Below are 24,292 nucleotides of genomic sequence, written 5' to 3'. Positions count from 1 at the left end.
GGCTCCCAGAAGCAAGGTCCTCAGTAGTGTGGGGGTTGGTGGGGCACAAGCAGCCTTGTCAGCTCTTGTCAGGGACTCCGCTCTGCTCCTCCCCCGCCTGGCCTTGGAGCCTCAGAGAGAGCCCTTTGTCCTCCGAGAGGCTCAAAACTCCTGAGGGTTCCTCGATGGGACAAAGGCTGCTTGGGGTGGCTGGCAGGGCTCCAGAGGCACAGCAGGAAGAATGTGCTCCCGCAGGTGAGATTCCCGTGGGTCTGGCTCCCCCAACACAGCGGGATAGGCAGTCATGGTAGGGTGAGGGTGGTGGCCTCAGGGCCCGGAGACAATGACCCCCATCTCCACGGCCCCCCAGCCCCTACTCCAGCCCCCAACCCACCGGCCGGATCTGCAGGGCTCCAGCCCCAGAAGGAGCCATCCCTACCTCCCAACAGTGGGCAGGAGGGGGGCTGCAGGGAGCACCCACCTGGCCCAGGCCAAGAGAGGGTAGGCACTAAAATCAGGAGACAACTCCTCCCCAGCCTCTCCTCCCAGCCTCCTTAGCCAACAGCAGCCCAAAGGATGGGAGATTTGACCACGCCCTGTCCTTAGAGGACAGAGCATTTACCTAGTGAGCACTGTATGCGGGGCACAGAGCAGGGCAGGCAGAACAAGACAAGACCTGACGCCTTAACCCGAACGACCCAAACTGCACCTGTGCCCTGCCTCAGGCAGGCTGTGTCCTCAGGTAAGTGGCCATGCCTCTCTGAGCGTCATCTGTATCATCCATTAGGGGCTGGCCAGTCCTGGCCCTGTGCTGAGCATGATTGACTCCTCATGGTCCCAGGAGGGGGAGCTGCCACACGCTGCCCAGGTGACCTCAGCCAAGTGGCTTCACCTCAACTTCCTTCTCCAGAAAAAGGGGCTCATAATAGAGCCAGCCTTCAGTGCTGTCAATGTAACTCATCTGTGGAAGTAAAATGCTTTGCTCAAGCCCCTGCACATTGCATCACGTGAGTGTTTCCTGTTATTGTTTATTATCACTAGGTCTGTTTTGAAAGGGCTTCCCAGGTTGCTCAGTGATAAAGAATCGGTCTGCCAATGGAGACACAGGACACCCAGGTTCGATCCCTGGGTTGGGAAGATCTCCTGGAGGAGGGCATGGCAACCCACTCCAGTATTCTTGCCTGAAAAATCCCAAGGACAGAGGAGCCTGGCAGGCTATGGTCCTTGGGGTTGCAGAGTCGGACACAACTGAGCAACTGAGCACCCCAAACCATTGACCGAAAAAGTAGAGCCCCCAGCTCACGTCAGGGAGCATCACAGCTGTTTCCCTGGAGCCTCCAGGAGTCCCCTTCCCCACATCCCCGGACCCTGGAGCTGTCCCCTGGGGCCTGGCAGCCTCTGCACTCACACAGACATCACACAGATCTTTGTGTCACTCCCTTCAGTAAAATAAAGTGAGGGGAATGGCTGAGAACTAGTGAACCCTGAGGAGAGCCAGAGAGTCAGAGACCCCGGACATGCATCAGGCCCAGGGAATCAGGTAGCAAGTGGGGTCAGAATGCAAACTCTGGGAGCCCAGGAGAGAACAGTGAGACAGAGAGGATGTTTTTTCAGTGATTGTCTGCAGATGCACCAGAGGACAGGGACCAGTTTCTGAAAGCCCCTTGCTGCTCTGCCTCTCTACAAACTCTGAGCCCATCAAAATATGGTCGTCCTGACCACCACAGGGCCTTTGCACATGCTTCCACTCTGTCCAGATATCTGCTTGGCTCACTCCCCAACTTTCTCAGTCTCTTCCCCAGGCCTTCTCCGACGAGGCATTCCCAAGCCACCCTACTTCTTTCCCCAGCTGTATTAGTCTCCTGATAGAATTCACTCGAGACCTGTGGTGGGTTTTGTCACCACAGCCATGAGTGTATTTATACATCAGCCAGAGTCTGAGTCTTAGCAGTCAGCTCTCACCCCCAGACATGAGCCCTGTTCTCCATCCATTAACCCAACAAGGGGGGCTTGGAGCAGGAAAGCGGGAACCACCAAGGGCCCCTCTTATTCAGCCTGTATCTAGTGCAGTCCTACTGTGTGCCAGGCCTTGTGCCAGTTACTGCAGATACAGAGCTGAACAAAACAAGCTTCTGCATGGCGCTGCCCTGCCCTCCAGTTAGCCTGGGACTACGTCTGAAGACAAGGAACAGTTAGTGACAGGAGGCAGGGTATTTGGTTCTGGCTCTGTGGCTGCCCGGCTGCCTGACCTTGAACTGGACATTCTGAGCCTCCGAGTCTTCGCGTGTAAAATAGAGAGGTTGAGCAACATTTCTGGGAAGTCTGGGGCAAGATGGCACATGAGGTGCCCAAATGAGCCTTGAGCAATCCCCAGCCTCCTAGTGATGAAGTCACTCCTTTTTCAACTCTCTCCAAGCCCTTTCCATTGCTGGAAGGAGGATGTCTCCGCTCACTGCTACTCCGTCTCTAACATCTTACTCGGGCAAGTTGACCTCATTTTCAAAAAAGACAGAAGTTCTCAGGCCGGGGGCCTTCAGCAGGAAACAGTGACACTATCCTGCTGTCCATGGGGCCCCAAAGAGTTGGACAGAACTTAGTGACTAAACTGTGGCAGCATTTTTTTTTAAGAGTTTTTATGTGAACCATTTTTAGAGTCTTTTCTGAATTTGTTACAATATTGTTTCTATTTTATGTTTTGGTTTTTTTGCCCCAAGATATGAGGGATCTTAGCTCCCCGACCAGGGATCAAACCCACACCCCCTGCATGGACAGGCAAAGTCTTAACCACTCAACCTCCAGGAAAGTCCCTCAAGGCAAATAAATTCTAATTTATTTTACAATTATGGAGGACACACTATAATCTCTTCTAGACTCCCTCTCTTGTCCATTCTTCAGAAAGAGCTTACCAAAATTTCCACCCTAGCTTAAAATTTATACATGTAGCAGAAAAGGGGCAACAAAATCAACAGACTAGAGGGTTCAAAAATCACCCCCTACAAATATGGTTAAATGATTTTCAACAGTGTTACCAAAACAGCCTATTGGAGGAATGGAAAAATCTCTTCAACCAATGGTTCTGGGAAAATGGAATATTCTAGAAATAAAGAACTCTTTTTTATTATTTTTCATTTTCTGCCCTGTGCTGCATGTGGGATCTTAGTCCCCTGACCAGGGATTGAAACTGCACCCCTTGCATTGGAAACGTGGAGAAAGAACCCTCACCTTTGCCATATGCAAACCTCAATCCAAATGTATCATGGAAAGCTCAACGTGAAAGCCAAACATAAAACCATAAAGCTACTAGAAGAAAGCAGAATCCCAGGGAAGACACAGGTGACTTTCGCCCTGAGAAACGATGAAATGTACTTCGGGGAACTTGTGGAATATTTAAACATTTACACTTCAGAGGACACCACAAGAAAAGCACAGACTGGGAGAAAACACTTGCAACACATGGAGAAGGGACTTGTGTCCAGAATATATAAAGAACTTTTAGAATTCAATAACAAAAAGACATGCAATCGTACAAATAATTGGGCAAAAGATCTGAACAGACATTTCACCAAAAAAAAGATATTCAGCAAGCAAATAAACACATGAAAATACACACAACATCATTAGGGAAATAAAAGTTACAACCTCAATAAGATATCACTGCACACACACTAGAATGGCCAAGTTAAAAAGACAGATAGTAAAAAGTGTGGGCAAGGATGTTAGAAGGAACTTGGAGCTTTCAGATGTCACCAGTGAGAATGCAAAGTGGCACAACCACTTTTGAAAAATGGTTTGACAGTTTTTTAAGAAGGAAAACATAGACCTCTTATATGACCCACCCAAAAACTTGGTGGCTCCAACGATAAAGAATCTGTCTGCAATGCAGGAGACCAGGGTTCTATCCCTGGGTTGGGAAGATCCCCTGGAGAAAGAAATGGCAACCCACTCCAACATTCTTGCCTGGAAAATCCCATGGACAGGGGAGCCTGGGGGGTTACAGTCCATGGGGTCGCAAAGAGTCAGACACAACTGAAGCGACTAAGTATACAAGCACACAAAAAAAAACTTGTACACAGATCTTTACACTAGCTTTATTCCTAGGATGGACAGACTGTGGTATATCCATATGATGAAATACTACTCAGCAATTCAGTGTTGTTTCACTGCCTACTCTGGGCTGAGACTCCCCTCTAGGAGGGAGCTGGGGACCCCAAGAGTCCCCTGCTGGTGGCACTGCCTCATGATGCCTGCCTGGGGATGTTGGTAGGACTCTTCCACTGACGTTACCACAGTCCCTGTGTGACTAGACTCTTTGATTTGCAGAGTGTGTTCTAAGCCTTTGCTTACATTATGCCCTCACTAGTATTTACAATTAATTTAACAGACACAATTTATTAATTTTCTCCCTAGAACAACACACGTTGATGTTTTTGAAAAGACCCTGATGCTGGGAAAGATTGTAGGCAGGAGGAGAAGGGGGTGACAGAGAATGAGATGGTTGGATGGCATCACCAGATCAATGGACATGAGTTTGAGTAAGCTCCGGGAGTTGGTGACAGACAGGGAGACCTGGCATGCTGCAGTCCATGGTGTTGCACAGTGTAGGACACAATTGAGCGACTGAACAACAAGTTTCTGTCTCTATGGCTTTGCCTTTTCTGGACATTTCATATAAATGGAATCATCTAATATGTGGACTTTTTAAAAAAAAAATATGTGGACTTTTTGTGTCAGACTACTTAGTGTAATATTTTCAAAGTTCACGTTTCTATGGTTAAATAATATTCCATTGTATGAATATACCACGTTTTGTTTATCCATTCATCAACCAGTCGATGGTAAGACGGTGTTTCTGTTAATATGGAAAAACCAACCTGCCAGCCGCACCAGCCTGAAGCTTGAGTCCCACCCTGCCCTCCTCGGGGTGAATACACACCTCAGTGTGAAGCCCCATCTGTTTCACATGATCCCATGCCTTCCCCTCAGTATGCCAGTCAGTGGTCCCTTTGGTTCATGAATCCTCGGAGACGTGAACCCCTTCACTTTCTCATCCATGCGTTTCACACCGATCTGAAGGCTCTCAAATGCTCATCCCTCAGTGTTCATCATTCTCTCATCTTTCTTCCCTTCCTTGGGTACCAAACATGGTCATGTACCACTGTTGCTTTGAATAGGAGATCTTTCAAGCTTGAGGAGATTTTTGCGCTCCTCCAGATTATAGTGAATGGAGAGGTCACAGTCTTAAGACTTTACATTCTGACAAATACACTGTTGCATAACTGCTGACCCCTGAACCACAAGGGGTTTCGGGGTGCTGACTTGCCCTCAGTTGAAAATCTGCATGTAGTTGATAGTCACTTCTCCTTATATCTGTTCCTCCAAATCTGTGGTTCTGCATCATTGGATTCAACCAGTTCCAATTGTGTAGGACTGTAGTATTTACTATTGAAAAAAATTTGCCTGTAAGTAGACCCACACACTTCAAACCCATGTTGTCCAAGGGTCAACTCTATAAGAAAACTTTAAAAACTGAAGGGAAGAAAATACAACAAAATTTCTGCCAAATCAGGGTCTGTTGTATGCTGGGATGAATAAGGTGAACTCCTGTTCATCCTTCAAAACCCTACCTGGACATGACCGTTGGAGGAAGCCTTCCCTAAGCCTCCAATGTGGGGTTCATGAATCCCTGGGAGTGACATTCATCCCTTGTCCTACAGTGGGTGACTGGGCATATTCCCCTCACTGGTACCTGTCAATTTATTTGTCTTGTCTGTCTCCTCCCCACCACATCTCCCCCTTTGGAGACAAAGGGTCTGCTATGACCTCAAGTCTGAGGCTGTAGGTACCAGAGTGAACCTGCTGCCCAAAGGGAAGCCCATGGGACAGCCAGAGCTTTACAGGGCCTGTGAGCTAGTGCTCGTGGTAACCTTCGAGCTAGATGTGATTTACTCCATTTTATTTATTATTTAAATTTTTATTTATTTATTTTGGCTGTGCCTTGCAGCTTGCAAGATCTTTGTTCCCAGACCAGGGATTGAACCCAGGCAACGGCAGTGAAAGTGCAGAATCCTAACCACTAGGCCACCAGGGAATCCCCTCATTTGCTCCATCTTAGACATAAGAAAGGGCTTCCCTGGTGGCTCAAATGGTAAAGAATCTTCCTGTAATGTGGGAGACCCGGGTTCGATTCTTGGGTTGGGAAGATCCCCTGGAGAAGAGAATGGCAACCCACTTCAGCATCTTGCCTGGAAAATCCCACGGACAGAGGAGTAGGGCTGCAGTCCGTGGGTTGGCCAAGAGTTGGGCACACCTGAGCAGCTAACACCCACACATACACACAGACAAGAAAATGGAGGTGGGGTAAGCCACTTGTCCATGGCCCAGGGCTGCCAAGGAAGCAGCCCCCGATGCAGAACCGCCCACCTCCAAAACGCCAGCAGCCGCAACGTGAGCTGATCGACATGACGCTAACAGTTTATGTATATGGAGCCCTCCCACGTGCTGCGTCCACACAAACCGTCTCCTAGAGCAACTCCATGAGCGCTCATCTCACAGACGAGGAAATGGAGGTGCTGAGCACCTATAAAACCTGCCAGAGGCTAATGAAGCTTACTGGGATCCGAATGCTGGGCCCTGAAAGAATAACCATTGCCCAGCACGGCCCCGTGCCCCTGCCTCCCTCCTGCACCAGCGGCTCTCAGCTCCAGGGGGCCAGGTCCTCCACAGGACATTGAGCAAAGCCTGGAGACGTCTGGAGTTGTCGCAAGGGGTTGGGGAGGAGAGATGCTACTGGTACTCAGCGGGGAGAGACCAGCAAGGACGCTGAATGCCCGACCGTGAACAGGACGGCTGCCCCCGCCCGCCACAAAGACAGAGTCTGAGATGACCCGACTTAGAACAGCATCAATGCACACATGTGCGCATGCGCGCGCGCGCACACACTACAGCATCCAGACCCACATTCCCATCCCCCATGGGCTTCCCCAGTGACTCGGTAAAGAATCTGCCTGCCATGCAGGAAACCTGGGTTTCATCCCTGAGTCAGGAAGATCCCCTGGAGAAGAGAATGGCAACCCATTCCAGTATTCTTGCCTGGAGAATCCCATGGACAGAGGAGCCTGGCAGGCTACAGTCCATGGGGTTACAAAAAGAGTGGGACACAACTGAGTCACTAACACAGGTAAAAGGGGAGGGGTGAGGAAAAATAATGCAAGCCCCGCCCACAAATGTACCACCGTCACCATTAACGTCATATTTATTGTTATTTAGCTGCTCAGGAAAACATATACAGGTATATACAATATGCATGAATACAGAAGACTGCACTTTACATATTTTTTTAAAAAAGAAAGAAAAAAATAACACTCAATTTCATGAGCTATTGTCACAGTCTTCCAACCAAGCATTTCAGAAATGAATTTCTTTTAAGAGTCAAAAAAGATTACAGGATTGCCTAACACACAGCAGAGTTAAGTTTCCATATTTTACATGTGCAATAACGTTTTCATATTCTTTCCCGAAGAGTTTTGCTATGCAGTACCGATTACCAGTGTTTGTGGAGTCTCATGGGTTGGGTGTGTTTTTAATTTGCTTTTATTCTTTCCATTAAACCAAATCTAGTGAAATAACATCCTTTTGCTTAAGGCTATTTTTAAAGCTGTTCCATTCTGGGGTCGCGGGGAGCGAGAAAGTTGAAAACTTCAGGGGTTTCCGAAGTTGCCAGGACCACGAGCTGATGGCCGTGTGCTGACGGCCTCAACACAGGGAAGGTCAAAGACAGAAGTCAAGACACTTGGCTCCCCGGCCTTAAGCAATTAAGGAGAAATCATTCCTGTTTAAGAAATAAAAGGGTGAAGCTCTCAAACAGCTGTACATTTCAGAATCAGAGGGGGCGTGGAGTTTTGCTCAGACTATGGCTGGCCCTCCTGCAGTCCATTGCAGGAGGGGACATTCCCTCCCCCTTTTTCTCCTTTCCTGGCAGAACCCGGGACTGGGTAAGCCCCCACCTTCTTCTCTCTGATCAGTCCACACCACCTGCTTCTGCCTGCCTTCTGCAGGGGCCAGGGTCAACCCAGGTCAAACTGCCCATGCAGGAACTCTGGACGGTCCAGACTCTGACCCCGAGCCAAAAGGGCCGGCAGGAGGAAAGACGAGGAGGGGGAAGTGGAAAGAGCCAGATTTTTCTGGATGCTCTTCTCCCTTTGCTAAAAAGTTCTTTGAAATAAACAATGTGGGTGTTGTATGGTGAGCTCAAAGCCTTCAGGTCACTTGCTAAAAAAAAAAAAAAAAAAAAGCTGGGTCTGTAAACTCTGGGGACCTGGGGCGGGGGGCGGGAGGAAGGATGGAGGGGGCGTGAGGCTCAAAATGGAGCATTTAGTAAGATGCTCAGAAATTGAAATCGAGCAGAAGATTTACGGATTTGGGTGACGTGGTATCAGCCACTCCTTGTCTGGCCCACCCTGGAATCTGGGCCACCCCCACCACCCCCGTGAATCACACAAGCCCTTCGCGGTCATCAGCAGCACCCAAAGAAAGCCTCCCCTGCCCACGCCAGGCCTCCGCTGACCGCTGCTCTGGGAGCGCCAGGTAAGAGGCCTCAGCTGGGTCCCTGCTCACCCAGCCGCTCCTTCACCTCTGCTCAAAGGAGTCATCCCTTCAGGAGATGCTCAGGATGTGGCTCTGGTTTTGCAGCAGGCTGAGATTACACCAAAAGCGGGAGGGGGGATGCCGGGGTTTGAAAAAAAATAAAAACGCCCAAGAATCAAAGTCACTAGTTGCAGTCCCTTTCTCTCCCCTCTAGCCCTCGGGAGTCTGCAAACTCCTCCAAAGAAGACACACAGGCTGGAAGGAGGAAAGGGAGCTTGGCCGAGAGAGCCTAGGGGCTCCTTTACTCAATGAGCTCCTCCAAAAAGTGCTGGTCCCTCCCCGGGAAGGGGGGCGGCCCAGAAAGGGGAGAAGTGGGGGATAACCCAGAAACCACTCCTTCTTGCCCCAGTGCCTGGTTGGCAACAGACGTCGGGAAAGGTCAAGGCTGAGACCTGACCCTTCAGCTCCAACAACACCCGAAACCCAGCAGACCTGGCCCAGAGCAGGGCGGGAGCCTGCCATCATCCCCATGCGGATCAGGGATGCTCCGCACAGCATGAAAATTCAGAGCCTGAGCGTTTGGTGCAGAGGCCCAGAAAAGGAGAGAAAACACCACAGTCGAATATTCCAACTACTTCCCACAGAAGCAGGCTGGACACGTCATCACCTCCATCGCAGTGAAAGGCAGCTCCCGGCAGAAGAGAGAAAGGAGCTGAAGGCTGAGCGTGTGTTTGTAGGAACGAAAATATATATGTCTATTTTCTTAGGGAACAGACAAAACAAAATCTCAGGCGGAATACCTAAGGGGGGCATTAATTGTTTGGCTCCTGCCTCACTGATGACAGTTGGGTGTCAATATATAATATTGTGATGACAATTTGACTCTCACCCGGCAATATTCCAGAACTACTATTCTCCAGGATTTCCATTTTAATAAGCAGTGAACAAAGCAAAAGGAAAAAAAAAAGGAAGTGGGGAGGTACAAGACTAAAAGAGAATTAAAAAGGAAAGCAACTCTTGTCTTATTATGAAATAACAATACTTGGACATACAGCAGCACGAAAATAAAACAAGGAAAGAGGTCATCTAAAAAAACGTATGCCAAGATTACAGAAAAGAAAATGGGAATTATCTAGCAGGAAAAAATGCTTCAGCAAAAGTTTGCTAACTGCAGAAGGGTTAACACTGGTAACATACCGTGGCGGACGAGTTTCTTTTTTTAAAAAAATTTTTTGAGGTTTTTTTTTTTTTTTTCCCCTTTAAATTAACCCCTTCCGGTCCATATGCCACTAAGCAGGTACCAACCTAGAAAAAAAAAAAAATCACCCACTCAGCAATAGTGGCCCTTTCGAATTCACATGGTGGGGGTCAGTAGGGTGGGGTCAGGTGAAGGGGGAAGAGGAAAGAGAAAGTGGGGAGGGGAGGGCCTGGTGGGGGAGGGGGTATTTCTTGTCACTTCAAGTCAGGGCGGCCACGAATGTCCCGAATCTGTTGGAAATGTCGGAGTGCAGGGACCGCCAGGTGGGCACAGAGGCTCGGGCCTTGGCATCACCCACGTCGTCTGTGCAGTGGACAGACAGGCACTGCAAGTGGCTGCCGGGCTGGGGCGCCAAGGCCTTGTTCGCAGGAAGGTCGTGGGCTGCAGAGAAAGAAGGAAGAGAGAATGTTAGCAGCTTGCTTGACTCTGCAAGAGGCCCTGATGGGGACAGAGAGGCAGAGGCAGGAGAAGAGAGGACAAGTCCAGGCCCTTTTTTTTTTCATGCCTAAAGATAGTCTAAGGAGATCTAAAGTCACTTGGTTCGAATCCTCCTGCTGTTGCCTTTGACTTGGGCTGTCACGCTTTAGCCAAGGGAAGACCCCTCCCTCTTGGGTCTATTTTCCCCCACCACCTTGGAAAATAGAAGAGTTAGGCAGGATAAACACAGGGTTTGCCCATCTCTGATGGACTAGAGTTCCCAAAAGATTAACTGCTCCTGAAGTAAGTTGGGAAGGCTTCCTGGAGGAGGCATATCTCAACTGGGTGTTGAGGGATATGTAGGAGTTCATCAGATGCAGTGAATTAAATAAGAGTGGGGAGGATCATCCAGGTCTAGAATATAACCCATTCTCTTGTCATCCGCTGGACAGACATTTGCTAAGGGGCTGCTATGTGCTGGGAACCCCCTTATGAAGTGCCAAACTGCTCAGAGCAGTAGAGACTAAGAGTGTGGACTCCCCAGCCACATGAGTGCCTTTGCCCATCCCCAGCTGCTGCATGAAAAGACTTTCGGTGACAGAGGTAAGGGAATCTACTCCTCTCCTACACCCTCAATGAAAATCCCCTCAATTTCCTTCTCATTCAGTCATACAGCACCAGAAACAGCACAGACCATAGTCATGCTTTGATTAGACATCCTTGAGGGGAAAGAAATTTGACAACCATTCACACCTATTGTAAATTATATTAGAAGACAACAGGAATTGGGAGTCCTAGGGCAGGGAAGGAAGACAGCAGTCATTTCAGAGGACTTCTAATTTACTGTTGCCCAGTGACCCATAGTTCTGTTCTGAGGCCTATTAAATCATGATTATTCTCATTGTTTCATTTTCAGAGCCTGACTCTCAGAGAGGCAAGGTGACCTGCCCAAGGTCACACAGCCAGCAAGGAGCAGAGTTGGGTTTGAAGACAGACTGATAGTGAACTCCTGACTCAGCAAAAGTGAGAAGAGCTGGCATTGGGGGCGGGGGCCCAGCTCCAGCCGAGGGAGCACACCCAGATACTGAACTCCACGACCGGCCCATCCTCCTCAGCACACTATGGAGGCCCAGCCTGGGCCCTGCGCCAGGCAGGAGTCACCCCACCCATCCCGCCCTCTGGGATCCGGGGCGGTAGAGGGGGGGAGGCTTCCCCCGAGAGCTGAGCCACAGCCTGCAGAGAACAGCCCTCCCAGAGGGACGGGCCCAGGCAGCCGAGGCCAGGCATGACTAACTGGGTTTGGGGTCCCCACCCTGAAGCCCCAAAGACATCCAGCTTGGGGACCTGCGTTCTTGGGAGGAGCTGAGGCTGGGAGGGAAGATTCTCTCCTGTGCCTCTTCTTTCCTTCATTCGATTACGAAGCCTTCACTGGGACCCTACTATGTGCCAGGCATGGTGGTGAGCCTGCAGATTCCAGCAGGGAACAAGGCACTTTCTTCCTCCTCCTCCTCCTGCATCTGACAGTAAGGCTGGGAAAACAGCGTCAGAGCCCAGTCACTTTGGAGTCAGAGACTGAAGCCTGAATCCCAGCCCAAGCGCTGTGTGCACAGGGTCTGACACTTTGCCCTCTCTGACCCTCAGTTCTATTCACTGGTAAAGTGGGGGTGATGCCGTCTCCCTCAGGGTCTTGTCACAGGTGTCCTGGCACACAGACACATCCCCAGGCAGGGCTTATGAGACTGTCATTCATGTCTGGGGTTGGGGAGGCAGTCCTTGCAACCATCTAGAAGCCTTCAAGCCTGGTCCCCTCCTTCAGACTGGCCAGCTGGGAGTGTTCCTGCCCATGAAACGGGAGTCTTTGCCCATTTTGTGGGCGGGAAAGCTGAGACTAAGATTTCAAAGTCAGTGAGAGGTGGTGGAGCTGGGATGCTGTGACCTCAGGAAGCTAGAGACACCAAATTCGGGGTCCCCTTGCTCCGAGCAGGCCCTGGATTTCAGCCACGCTGATGCACAGCCCTCACTCACATCTCCGCTCTTGAGCCCACGCTTGCCTTGCTTCCGGTGACACCCTGCTGCTTAACACCGTTGTGGGTATTTTGTTCTGAGCATTGCAAGATCTGGATTTGGGGGAAGAAGTAGCATCTATCAGAGGGCGGGCAGAGAGAGAGAAATTCTGAAAGGAGTTCCTTACTTCACACATATTATTCCAAGAAGCCAACACAGCAACGTTTGTGCCCATTTTACAGGTAGGAAACAGAGACCCCTGCCAAAACTTGCAACAGCTAAAGAAAGACAAGACCCAGACGTCAGCTCCGGACCCCCAGCTTCCTGGCTCTGCGGCTGACGCACCAGAAAGGCAGACACAGAAGGGCCAGGACACTCACAGGAGCTGGGTTTGCTCAGCTGGTTCCAGATTGCTCCAAATGGCCACGTTTCCTAAAGATGCTCTCTTTCCAAGACGCAGACAACTGAAACGCAGGCAGTGCGCCAAAACCAGAGACAGCTGCTCTTCTTCCTTGGGGTGGATTTAACGAGGGCGTGGCAGGCACACAGCTGAACACATCCATGTATTATCTAATTCCATCCCCCAGCAAGCCCAGCAGCAGGGGGACCCTTCTGCCCACTTGAGAGGGGGCACCTGGGGCTCAGAGAGGGTGAGGGGCTTGCCTGACATCACAGAGCACGGACACCGGATCTCCCAGCCTCTCTGCTGGGGACAAGTGAGCGAGTCTGGTATCCACGGGGAACGTTTCCAGCAGAGAATATGACTCTTCAGTTCTCGACAACCTAAGCATGACCAAACTCATCTTCCCGCCGGGTCCATTCCAGCTGGGGGGACCCAACACGCCCTCGGACCGCGGCTCCCCTGGGCTGCCGATAAAATCAGTCCTGCAGGAGCCGCCTCAAGTCAGGGCCTGCCCCGGCCCGGGGTGGGGAGGGGCCCTCCATCCCCCCTCCTCGGGGGCAGCAGATGGGCCAGCCCCCACGCCAGGGCCCAGAGATAAAAGCTGCCCCCCTCACCCAGCTCCCAGGGTTGGGAGAGACCCTGGGGTTACTCAGCGCCCGGCACTAACAGATACCGCAGAACCGCTGGGTGTTGTCCTGTTTTCCCTTGTTGGCTGTCGGCTGCGTGGGGGAGGGACGGGTCTGGCCTGTTCTGCTCAGCTGGGCCCCGGGCACGCTGACTGTGAAGGGACTTTCAGCCCCATTTGGCAGATGGGAAGACTGAGGCCCCAAGGGACAGGGAGCTGCCCAGGGCTCACCTGAGGCTAGGTCGCCAGCTCTGGGACCCGCCCTCTCCTTTCAGCCCGGGATTCCTCGAAGGGGCAGGCTGAGATGGAACCCCAGATCCTCCAATCTGGGCCACTGGCCCCCTGCTGCAGGGCCTCAGCTTCCTCATCTATAATTTAGGGGAGGCGGGGGTGGGTGGTGATTCCCACGGGCCTGGCTCTAGGCTGCTGGAGGAGGCCATGCAAGAGAAAGAACTGGGCTTCCCTGGAGGCTTAGCGGTAAAGAATCCACCTGCCAATTCAGGAGACACGGGTTCGACCCTTGGTCCAGGAAGGTCCCACACGCTGCGGAGCAACTAAGCCCATGCGCCACAACTACTGAGCCTGTGCTCTAGAGCTTGGGAGCCGCGACTGCTGAAGCCCGAGAGCCCGACAATCTGTGCTCCACAAGAGAAGCCACCACCACGAGAGGCCTGAGCACCGCAACTAGAAAGTACCCCCTGCTTGCTGCAGCTAGAGAAAAAAGCCCGCACAGCAACGAAGACCCAGCACAAACAAAACGAAGTGAATAAATCAAATTACGGATGGGGGAGGACTTACTAAAATTTTTTCTTATAAAAGGGGAAGAGCTGCTGACACCCTGCCTGTGGGGTCAGTTCCTGAGGCACGGGTGGCATCGACTCAAAATTATAACCACGCGGTGCCTCGCCCTGGGCAGCCACAGGGGCTGAGATGAGGGGCTTCCGGCTCATAGGACAGGATGGCATGCCTGCCCAGCAAGGAAGGACCGAGGGGCAGTTTTTAAGGTCACCCCCCTAATTGGCCGGGCTTCCCAGGTGGTGCAGTGGTTAGGAATCTGCCTAGCCAATGCAGGAGATGCATGAGACGTGGGTTAGATCCCCGGGTAGGGAAGATCCCCTGGAGGAGGAAATGGCAACCCACTCCAGTATTCTTGCCCGGAGAATCCCATGGACAGAGGAGCTGGTGAGATAGAGTCCATGGGGTTGCAAAGTCAGACATGACCGAGTGAGCACACAGGCACCCTAATGGCCGGAAGGTACCATCTGAGTCCGCACGCGCAGGGCAGGGCCTGAAGCTGGGATGCCTCGCTTCTCCTCTCCCTGAAGGCTCTCCCCACCCCTTCCCCCTGTGCACAAGCCCTGGCTGAACCATCCGGCCCGTTCTCAGCCACCCCTCCCTAAACGCCACCGACCTGGTATCACCCTACCCAGATACCAGCTGCTTCGGGCTCGCCAACACAAGGCCACGTCGGATTTTGTCTTCAGCGTTTCCCCATCCCGTAAATTCCACAAAGGGAAGACGGAGAGAACCTTGAGCCGGTGCCCAGAAAGTGACCGCGTGAATAATGGATGGAATTCCACTCCTCCGGTGGGTTCCGCAACCATCGTGGCCTGCCGACTGCGGAAAGTGGGACTTTCGGGCACGTCACCCCTTTCAGCTCTCAGAACCTCAGTCCCAGGAAATGGGGGAAATAATCAGACTGGCCGTCACGGAGGCAGGGATGAGGATTAAGTGAAATGATCCATGTAAAGTGCTTAGTACACAGGGTTCCTGCCATCGCCAAGAGGACTGCCCTGTGCGGTTGTGGACCGGCCCTGCAGGGACCGGCAGGGCTTGGGACGGCTGGTCGGAACGCTAACGGGGATGGCTGGGTGACCCTTGGGCTGGCCGGCAGCGGCTGCGGCGAAAGGGAGAAGGGAAAAGATGCGCCTGACTTTACCTGGGGATGTCTCGTTGTTAATTTCACTTCCAGAGGTGCCGCCCACAGAAGGGGGCTGGGTGTTTCTTTTTTTAATGTCAGCAAAGCAGGCCTTGTCACTGCTTTGCTCTGCACTCAGTATCCTCAGGACTGGGCTCCAATCTGGGTGAGCCATGTGCTCAGGCATCCAGAATTCTGGGGGGTGGTAGCTGCCTCCCACCTCCCACCAAACCCCCCAAGCCCCCCAGGGCAGCTTAAGTGCTGCCTCGGCGGTACCCACAGCCACCACTTTGTTCTTGAACCCTCAAAGAGGGGACTTTTGACTGGTCACCTCCTGTTCTTCAGCACCCCCTCCCCAGAAGGAAGGCCAGATTATGGGGGTCAAGGGTGGGCTCCAGGTAGCACCGGGGTCAGAGGCCCCCCGGATGCTAATTCAGGGTGTGGCCTAAGCAAGGGGCTGTAAAACAGGAAACTATTCATGGGCTTGGAGGAGAAAGTGCAATCCCATGGGTGAAGACTTCAGCACGTGATGCGCCCTCAGAAAAGGTTAGCTGCTCTTAGGATTTTTATAATACTCACGACAGTTGAACAGCCCGGGGCTTTGGAGGCAGGCAGAGCTAGTACTGCCGAGCGCCGGCTCTGTGCCGTGGGGCAGTTTCTTTGTCTCCTCGGGGGCCAGGGGCCTGCCCCGCCCCCTGCCCGCCCGAGGCTGGGGGTTGGGGTGCCCCTCCAGGGTACAATCCCAGGCAGAGAGGCAAATTAGAATTCCGAGCGTATTTTTAACTTGAAGCTTATGTAAGGAGCAGTGTGGGCCCCAGAACACAATAGCGAATGACTCTCGCCCGGCTCACCAGCTCACCCTCGCCGGATTCCGACAAAGGGAAATGTATTTTGGTTTTTCCTTTATTTGGACCTGGAAGGGACGGGGTGCAGGGCGGGGGGAGATGCTGGTGTCTGTGACAGCTGCCACTCAGCTAGGGACTGGGCCTCTGGGCCTTGAAGCAGAGCCGGCAGGCCTGGAAGGCAAGGGCTGAGGCGCTGAGCCACCCGTTCTCAGCACCTCTGTCCTGAAGCCCGGGAGTCCCTTAGGGCCCCTAGACACATCCACGTCCCCCCACAGACGCTCCTAGCTCCTAGTCCGAAAGGCCAAGCCATTGCGCCCAGCCTAATGCTGGGCGTCAGTCTTCTCCAAGCTTAAAGTCCAGCACCAGGGGAGGAAGAGCCTGCCTCCAAACTTCACCATCCACTTCCCTCCCGCCCTGCTGCCCCCACCCCAGCCCAGGCCCCCACACCTGCCTGCAGTGGCCACCTTGCTGCTCTGTCTGCTTCCACACTGACACACACGCCCCTCTTCCCCGAGAGCCAGGTGAGAAACTCTAGAACGCCAACCAGAACAGCCCCTCCCCTCCTGCTGAAACCTTCCATGGCTCCCCAGTGCCCCTAAAACAAAACCTCCAGCGTCCCATGACTTCGCCTGCTGCCTTCTTGGGCCTCCAGCCTCATCTCTCAGCTACAAAGCCTCTCACAGAAGCCTGATCCTTCCCACCTCCACCCCTCTGCTCCTGCTGTTTCTTTTGCCTTGAACACCCCCTCTCCCCAACCCTGCTCCTCACCTCTGCTGACTCCTACCATCGACCTGGCTTGTCAGCCTCATGGTGATGTGTCCCCAACTCCCCCCGCTTGCAGATGGCACCCCTGCCACCAGCCATAATAACAGGAATGATGCCACCAGCGACTGCCCCATGGGCTACAGCAAAGTGGCATCACACCTCCCCCAGCAGAGAGGGAATCCCGACTTCCCAGCCCCTTATCAACAGGTCACCAAAGATGGAAAACATCATGGGGAAGCTTGGGAATCAGATGACCTGATGTCTGCATCTCAGCCCCTGGCACTTTCCCCAACCTCCGCTTTCCCATCTATAGAAGGGGTAACATTCCCACCAGTAAAGTTCAGAGAAGCCTGCCCTGGACAGAGTCCCCCGAGAGCCAACACACCCAAAGGGCTCCCCACGGTCTCTCTGGGCGCTGGCACACAGTGAGCACCTGATAAAGATTCATGAAATATTTAAATGAATTACTCACATTCCCATCGCCCAGCTCTTTGGAAAAGACCCTGATGCTGGGCAAGATTGAGGGCGGGAGGAGAAGGAGATGACAAAGGATGAGATGGTTGAATGGCATCACTGACTCAATGGACATGAGTTTGAGTAAACTCTGGGAGTTGGCGATGGACAGGGAGGCCTGCCATGCTGCAGTCCGTGGGGTTGCAAAGAGTGAGTGACTGAACCGAACTGAAATGAGTAGATGCACAAGCCCCCAGATCTTTCTATCCCTTTGGGATGGTCAGACTTTACATTCAGTGAAGGCAGGAGGGTGAGGTAGGTGCCCTCTGAAAGCAAGGGACACTCAGACACACTAACATACACTGACCTCAGGCTCCCTACGGGACTGGGCCTCGGGCCAGTCTCGCTGGACCAACCCAACACTCGGGGAGAGGAGGCATTTTACAGGGGAGGAAGCGGAGGCTCAGAGAGGGAACGTCACTGGCTCACAATCACACAGCTGATTGTGTGATTGCGGCAGAGCCAAGGTCACCCTCAGGTCTGTCTGACGCCAAAGTCACAGGAGGAAGCAAGACGCCCCAGCCAAGGGGCAGGGACACCCTCTCTGTCCCCATCACTCCCGTTCCCACCCCGCTCCCCCAGTCTCTCTTTCTCTTGTCCACGCCCTCCCTCCTCTTCCTCGTCTCCTCTCCCCCCCTCCCTCCCTCCCATTCTCTCTCTCCCCGGATCAGCGCTCCCCTTTCAAGGAGAGGACCCTGCAAGACACAGATGGACTGAACGACCCCCGGGGATAGAGCAGCCCAGGACAAAACCCGAGACCCCCATTCAGTAACTTCTCCGTGGACGCTGACCCAGCGTTTCCACACCAGCCCCTTCAGACTGGGGGGCAGGGAGGCAGGACACAGCCCCACACAGCGGGGGGGCTCCTGAGGAGGCAGGAAGGGCCCCCTACCAACAATCGGGAGGCCCCACGAGTGTGAGGAAGGGGCCTCGCTCCAGCCGCTGGGGCGGCTCTGTCTGGGGAGAGCCTCAGCCAGGCCCCTGGAAGCCTTCGGAAATTAATTGGAGTTGACTTGGCTGAGGGCAGCTGTCATTTAGATTGAGAACTGGCCGAGGGCTCCACTGAGGCGAAGCAGAGAGGGCATCGCTGGGACCAGGCTGCTGAGAGCTGTGGGGAGGGGTGGGCTGGGACTGGGGTGGGGGGCTGAATTCCGGGGACCCTCCCCAGCCCCAGAGGAGGGGGCACCAGGGCGGTGGGTGAGCCCCAGAGCCCTCTCCCCAGCCTGAGCATCTCCTCCAGGCTCCTCCTCCCGGCGCCTGCAGCCACGTGGCCAGTGACCTGTGACGGATGGAGCCCTGTGCACCCCCCGGGCCTCTCCCGGCCTGCCGGCTGCCGAGATGTGACAGGCTGGGGGCTGCTGAGCCCACCCCTCAGCCTGCACCTTCCTTCCGACAGCGTCCACGGGGGCCCACTAAGGCTGCTTGGGCATAGCGCATCCAGAGCGCTGGGCTTCAGGGTTGGCTTCGGGGATGTTCACCTCTCCCTGCCTCAGTTTCCTCATCCTTGGTATGGGACGGGAGACAGTATTCTTCTCACAGGGCCGTTGGGAGAGTCCCGTGATAATGCGAGCAGAGTGCTTAAAACACTGCCACGCACCAAGGGTGCCCAAGGAATAGTAGCTGCTGTTAGTACTTCTACTATGATTATTCCCTTGTGGCTCAGCTGGTAAAGAATCTGCCTGCAATGCGGGAGACCTGGGTTTGATCCCTGGGTTGGGAAGATCCCCTGGAGAAGGGAAAGGCTACACATTCCAATATTCTGGCCTGGAGAATTTCACGGACTGTAAAGTCTGTGGGGTTGCAAAGAGTCGGACACGACTGAGCTACTTTGACTTTACTTCTTCTTCTCTATGATTATTACACTGGAGATTCACTCCAGCCCTGTCTCTAACACAGCCGTTCCCACTGTGTTTTCTAACCTTCTCATCCACAATTCACCCCCCTCCCCATGACACTGGACCCAGTGCTGTGTGCCCCTGGGCAGGACACTGTCCGTCTCTGAGCCCCAGCGTTCCGCCTGTACACTAGGGACAACGTAACATGAGGGCCGACACCTCACTGAGCTCCCCCACTCTGCCCGGTGTGCGGTAAGCCATTCAACCATTATCTTTAGAAAACAAGACAAATCTACATCCATGTTTCTAAAAGAATTAGAACCACGATGCTGTCAGCACATGAGAAGAGAAACCAGATTCAGTGACAGGTCTCAATTTTAAAAAATAAGCTTCTGAAACGCAGATGCTTTGGGTGGAGGATCTTAGGGGCATCTGCCCTGGTCATCCATCCACCGGAGAAGCTCTGAGATCTTCCTGCGTCGGGTCGGCGGGAGAGCAAGTGGCCTTCATGGCCAGGAAACTTCCCATAGCGATGCTGTGTCCCACAAAAGGGCTCTGCTTGGGGGTCAGTCAAGGGACAGTCATGCCCTTTGAAGACAAAAGCTTAGGTTCAAATGCCAAACCTGTCAGTGTCAGGCTGTGTGGTCCACAATCAGCTGCCTCGTCTCCCCGAGTCTCCTAAAAAGTCTTCCTCACCTAAAAACTGAGTCTGGCCATTGCTGCCTTGCAGAGAGGGGATGAAATGCCTGGTACCCAGGGTATGTTCAATATCTGGTTACCATGACCATCTCCCCAAACCAGGCCGGGGGCAGCTGGTAAGAGGGAGTCCTTGAGACAGTGATAATGACATGATGACGAGCTAAAACATCACAAGCAAATGCGTGTTCCCGGCTGAGTGCTGGGTGCTGGGCTCAGAGAGCCCCCGGAGATGAGCTGGAAAACACATAACTGCAGAACAGAGATGATCCCTGGGTGACGGGTCAGGACCCGGGAAGACTTTGCAGAGTGGGGACATGCTAGGGGGGCTTGAGGGTGAGTATAAAGCTCTGCCTCAAGAGAAGCAAGAGGGGAGCTCCAACCCCACCATGACGGCCTCAGAAGAGTAAGAGGTCAGCCCAGACACCCTGATTTAGGGCCTGGGGGACACAGAGGAAGAGGAGGCTGCAAAGTTCAACTGGAGTCAGTCGTGGAGGACTGGAGACTCTGAGAGAGGAGTCTGGCTTTGTTCCTGCAAAGGAGACCCGAGGAAGATTTCCACACAGGGGAGGAACTTCGGGAATCTGTCAGAATTAATAAGAGGCTTGCACCTTCTCCATCCTAGCCCTGACACAGGACACCCGACTAAGAAACTCTTTCCCTCTTTGCAGACGAGGTCCCTTGTTCCCCAACTCTAAGCAAGTGCAGGGATCAGATGGCAGACCCATGAGAACGATACTCAGAGATCGCTGGTCCAACTGGACCTGCCATTCCTCCCTGGCATCTTCTGAGTCAGACGCCTGTAACCCAAGTCCCCAAGGAATCCAGCTCGGGTCCTAACCGCAACCCTGCCATGCCTCAGGTGGACCCCGCATGAGACTCCACCTCTCTGTGCTTCCGGATCCCCTCGGCACAATGGATGTGATCACTGTGCCTGTGCTTTTACATCGCTGAATCCTCCCCGAGGACTCAGGTGGGGAAACTGAGGCACAGTGGGGCAGAACTGCACCCCGGGTTATCCACTGATGAGCAGAAGGGTTGAGGGCAAGTTACCTGATCCCTCTGCTTCTCAGTTTCCCCATCTGTGAAAAGAGATCCTATAGCAGCTGGGCAGTGCTGCTGGGTGATGGACAACTGATAGAATTAACTAATAGACAAGAGCTGGTTAGAGAAGGCAATGGCAACCCACTCCAGCGTTCTTGCCTGGAGAACCCCAGGGACGGAGGAGCCTGGTAGGCTACCGCCTATGGGGTCGCACAGAGTCGGACATGACTGAAGCGACTTAGCAGCAGCAGCAGTTAGCACCTATCATGTGTTTGTTCTTTTAAACTCACTCCTTCCTCAGCAGAACCTTGGAGGGCAGCTGCTACTCAGCCCATTTCACAGATGAAGAACCAGCCAGCGTTAGCATATTACAACCCCTGGGGTGAGTCCGGCCCACTGTCTATCTTTATAAATAAAGTTTTATTGGCACATAATAATGCTCAAATGTTTATATTTTGTCTATAGCTGTTTTCATGCTACAGTATCAGAGCTGAATCACTGTGACAAGAGGTTGTATAACCCACAAACCTAAAATATTTACTATCAGGCCCTTTACAGAGAAAGTTTGCCAACCCTTGAATCTAAGGCTTAGAGGGGTGATATCACTTGTCCAGGTTCACACAAGTCAGAAGGAACAGCCAGCTACCCAGGAGGCGCTCAATGCATGCTCCCAAGAAAGGTATTTGTGTGCCAACAGCACTGCTGATCTGCGAAAACTCACATGGTGATGTGTGGGGAATCAGAAATGTCCTCCCCATTCATAAGGTCCCGGTTTACCTTCTCTGGCCATGGAAGAAACTGACCTGCCTTCCTACTTAAAAATTAATGACACAGTAAAAATGTTGCTTGTAGGGGAGAGGGGTTGTTGTAAAAAAGAAAACAAAACAAAACAAAACATTCTTGTGGGAAGTCACTGTATAGCACAGGGAGCTCAACCCAGTGCTCTGTGACAATCTAGAAAGATGGAATGCAGCGGGGGGTGGGAGGGACGTTCAAGAGGGAGGGGACATGTGTATGCTCATGGCTGACTCACACATGTTCATACATGGTCCATTCATGGTTTGTTGTATGGCAGAAACCAACATAAGACTGTAAAGCAATTACCCTCTAATTTTTAAAAAGAAAATCTAAAACAAAAAAAAAGATTTCTTTCTTTTTTTGAGAAAGACATTCTCAAGAGCATCCACAAATACAATGAGAGAGGAGAAAGGTGGGCTTTCCGAGGAAAGGTGGGTGGCCCACATCAGACCAGAGGTGATGGGCAGCCACCCAGCAGTCACGGCCCCCCGAGGACCCTTCTCAGCTCAGCCGTGACTCAGGGAAGGACTGAGGGATGGGCGAAGTGGTCGGTGACAGGCTGGGTGGGCAGGGCCTGAGGGCTCTGGTTGGCCCACCCCAGGGCTGGGCCGGGACCTTCTCTCTGGCTGATCCCTTTTACCGCCGCGACAGCTCCGTGAGGACTGAGGTCACACTGCTAGACAGTGGAGAGCTGGAACCTGAACCCGCGTCTGTATCCCTTCAGCCACCCCGTGGCATCTGCTTGGCCTGGAGAGGGAGGCGGTTGGAGCGGTAGAAGCTGGTCAGGGCCTGGGAGAAGCTGGCTGATCATTCTTCATTCCCACACAAACAACAGGGACCAAAGCTCCTGGGGGGCCTAGTCCGGCAGGCCCACCTTCCAGGGGTTCCAGCAGGTCCAGTCTTGGCTTCCTGGGAAGAGGGTGTGTCTGCTAAAAACAAACCCCAGCCTGCTTTTCCCTGCATGCTGGGCTCTCCGCCCCTACTCCAGGAAGCCGGCTGTGTGACTTCAGGGGCATCACTGGCCTTCTCTGGGCTGCCATCCCCACGGTATGTGTCAGGAGTCCCCGCCGCCAGGCCTGCAACCCTGTGACCTGTGACCTGTGATGCCGGCTTCTTAAAGAAGCCACCCAAATGTGTGTTCCCCACTTCAAACTGCGCTACAGGCTGATGGGAAATGTTAGCCAATCTCTGCCTCGGAGTGATGGAGGGGACTGGCTTGGCCCTGAGCACTCCCACACGGCCTGCAACGCCCACAGCGTGCCTCTGGGGTTGACCTGCCAGGTGGGGGCCGCTGCATTCCTTCCAGGCAGGGAGCGTGGGACGCGGCAGGCACAGGGTGGGGGCTAGGTGACTAAGCCGACCCCAGTCTCGCCTTCTGTCACATTTTCCCTGGTCTGGACGCATTTCGCAACACTCACACTCCACCTCTTGGAAGCCTTTTCCGGATCTGGTTTATGTCTCAGGTATGGAGAAGCAGGATTAAGACTCAGCGCCTCTCCTCCCGTGGCAGAGGTCACAGACCCTTCTCCCTGTGACCTTCTGGGGAAAGCAGAACGGGATTCTAGGAAGACCAGACTGACTGGCGCCGTACCCTGGAGAAACTGAGGCCAGAGAGGGTGGGGTCCAGGGCAGCAATGCGACCCAGTAAGAGGGTCCGGGCCGCCTGCGCAGGCCAGCACTTGGTCCTGTCCTTATGCAGAAGATTTCAGTCACATCTGCAGTACACGGTCACCAAGCAGTGGAAACACTATCATGCCAGCTCTCCCCTCTTCCCGGACCACCACTGCCTTCACCTAAGTAATAATTCCACATTCTCCTTACTCACGAAGGTCTCTCCCAGCCCCGCAGGGGGCTCCAACACCCACCAGACTGTAGCATCTGGGGCTGGCCATGACTTCTCAGAGCTTTCTTGTTCTGGGCTACTGCCTCCAGAAGGGGAGCTCCATGAAATCAGAAGTCCTGACTCTCCTATTTCCCCCTGTGGCCTGGCACCAGGTATATGGTTGACTCTCAAACCATATGTGCTGACTGCAACAAACTCTAAAAAAAAAAAATCATTAAAATAAGGAAGACTCGAACCACATCACCTGGGCCTCCAGACAGACCTGAATAAGGACTTTTCAAGGTTTCCTTGATGACAGAGAAGTGAGACTTTGTTAGGAGGTCTGCCCACTGCCCCTCCCCAAAATCTACTGAGAAGGACCACTCCCTCCAGCCTATCCAGAAATGGAGGGGTGGCATCCATTTAACTCTCCAGACTCCCAACCCAGTCAACAGACTTCCTTCAAAGAGGAAGTTAGCATTCTCACCATTTATTTTAGGCCCCGCTGGTGTATGAGAAGGCACAAGATGCAGGTGGCTTTAATGGAGAGAAAAATTCAAGGGTCAGTGGACATATGCCAGCAATCTCCTTCTGCCAGAGGAAGATGACCCAGGGAGGCCCCCTCTCCTGACCCAGGCCCCCACCAGACACCCTTCCTGCCCATGGACCCTGGGCCTGGACCCGTTGGAATAACCTCTGAGATGTGCTTTAAGTTCACACCAGGCATGGGAATCAATCAGATTACCCGCCAACACTTTAATACCATCTCTTTTTTTTTTTTCTTTTC

The 24,292-nt window shown here is 53.0% G+C and overlaps 1 protein-coding gene across 2 annotated transcripts in view; it reads right to left on the bottom strand.

Annotated features, from left to right (window-relative positions):
- Positions 1-7,213: 7,213 nt before the first annotated feature.
- MN1 (MN1 proto-oncogene, transcriptional regulator) overlaps positions 7,214-24,292 on the bottom strand; it is a 49,591-nt gene continuing 32,512 nt past the window's right edge. For both annotated transcript variants that reach the window (XM_043901470.1, XM_043901471.1), the window contains exon 3: positions 7,214-10,201. In XM_043901470.1, the coding sequence (XP_043757405.1) occupies positions 10,020-10,201 (182 nt within the window). In that variant the 3' untranslated portion in view covers positions 7,214-10,019. The remainder of the gene's footprint in view (positions 10,202-24,292) is intronic.

Source organism: Cervus elaphus, chromosome 5 (genome assembly GCF_910594005.1).
Source record: "Cervus elaphus chromosome 5, mCerEla1.1, whole genome shotgun sequence".
In the NCBI taxonomy this organism is placed as follows: domain Eukaryota; kingdom Metazoa; phylum Chordata; class Mammalia; order Artiodactyla; family Cervidae; genus Cervus; species Cervus elaphus.
Note: the sequence above shows the minus strand (reverse complement) of the source record. Positions and strands in the feature narration are given on the sequence as shown.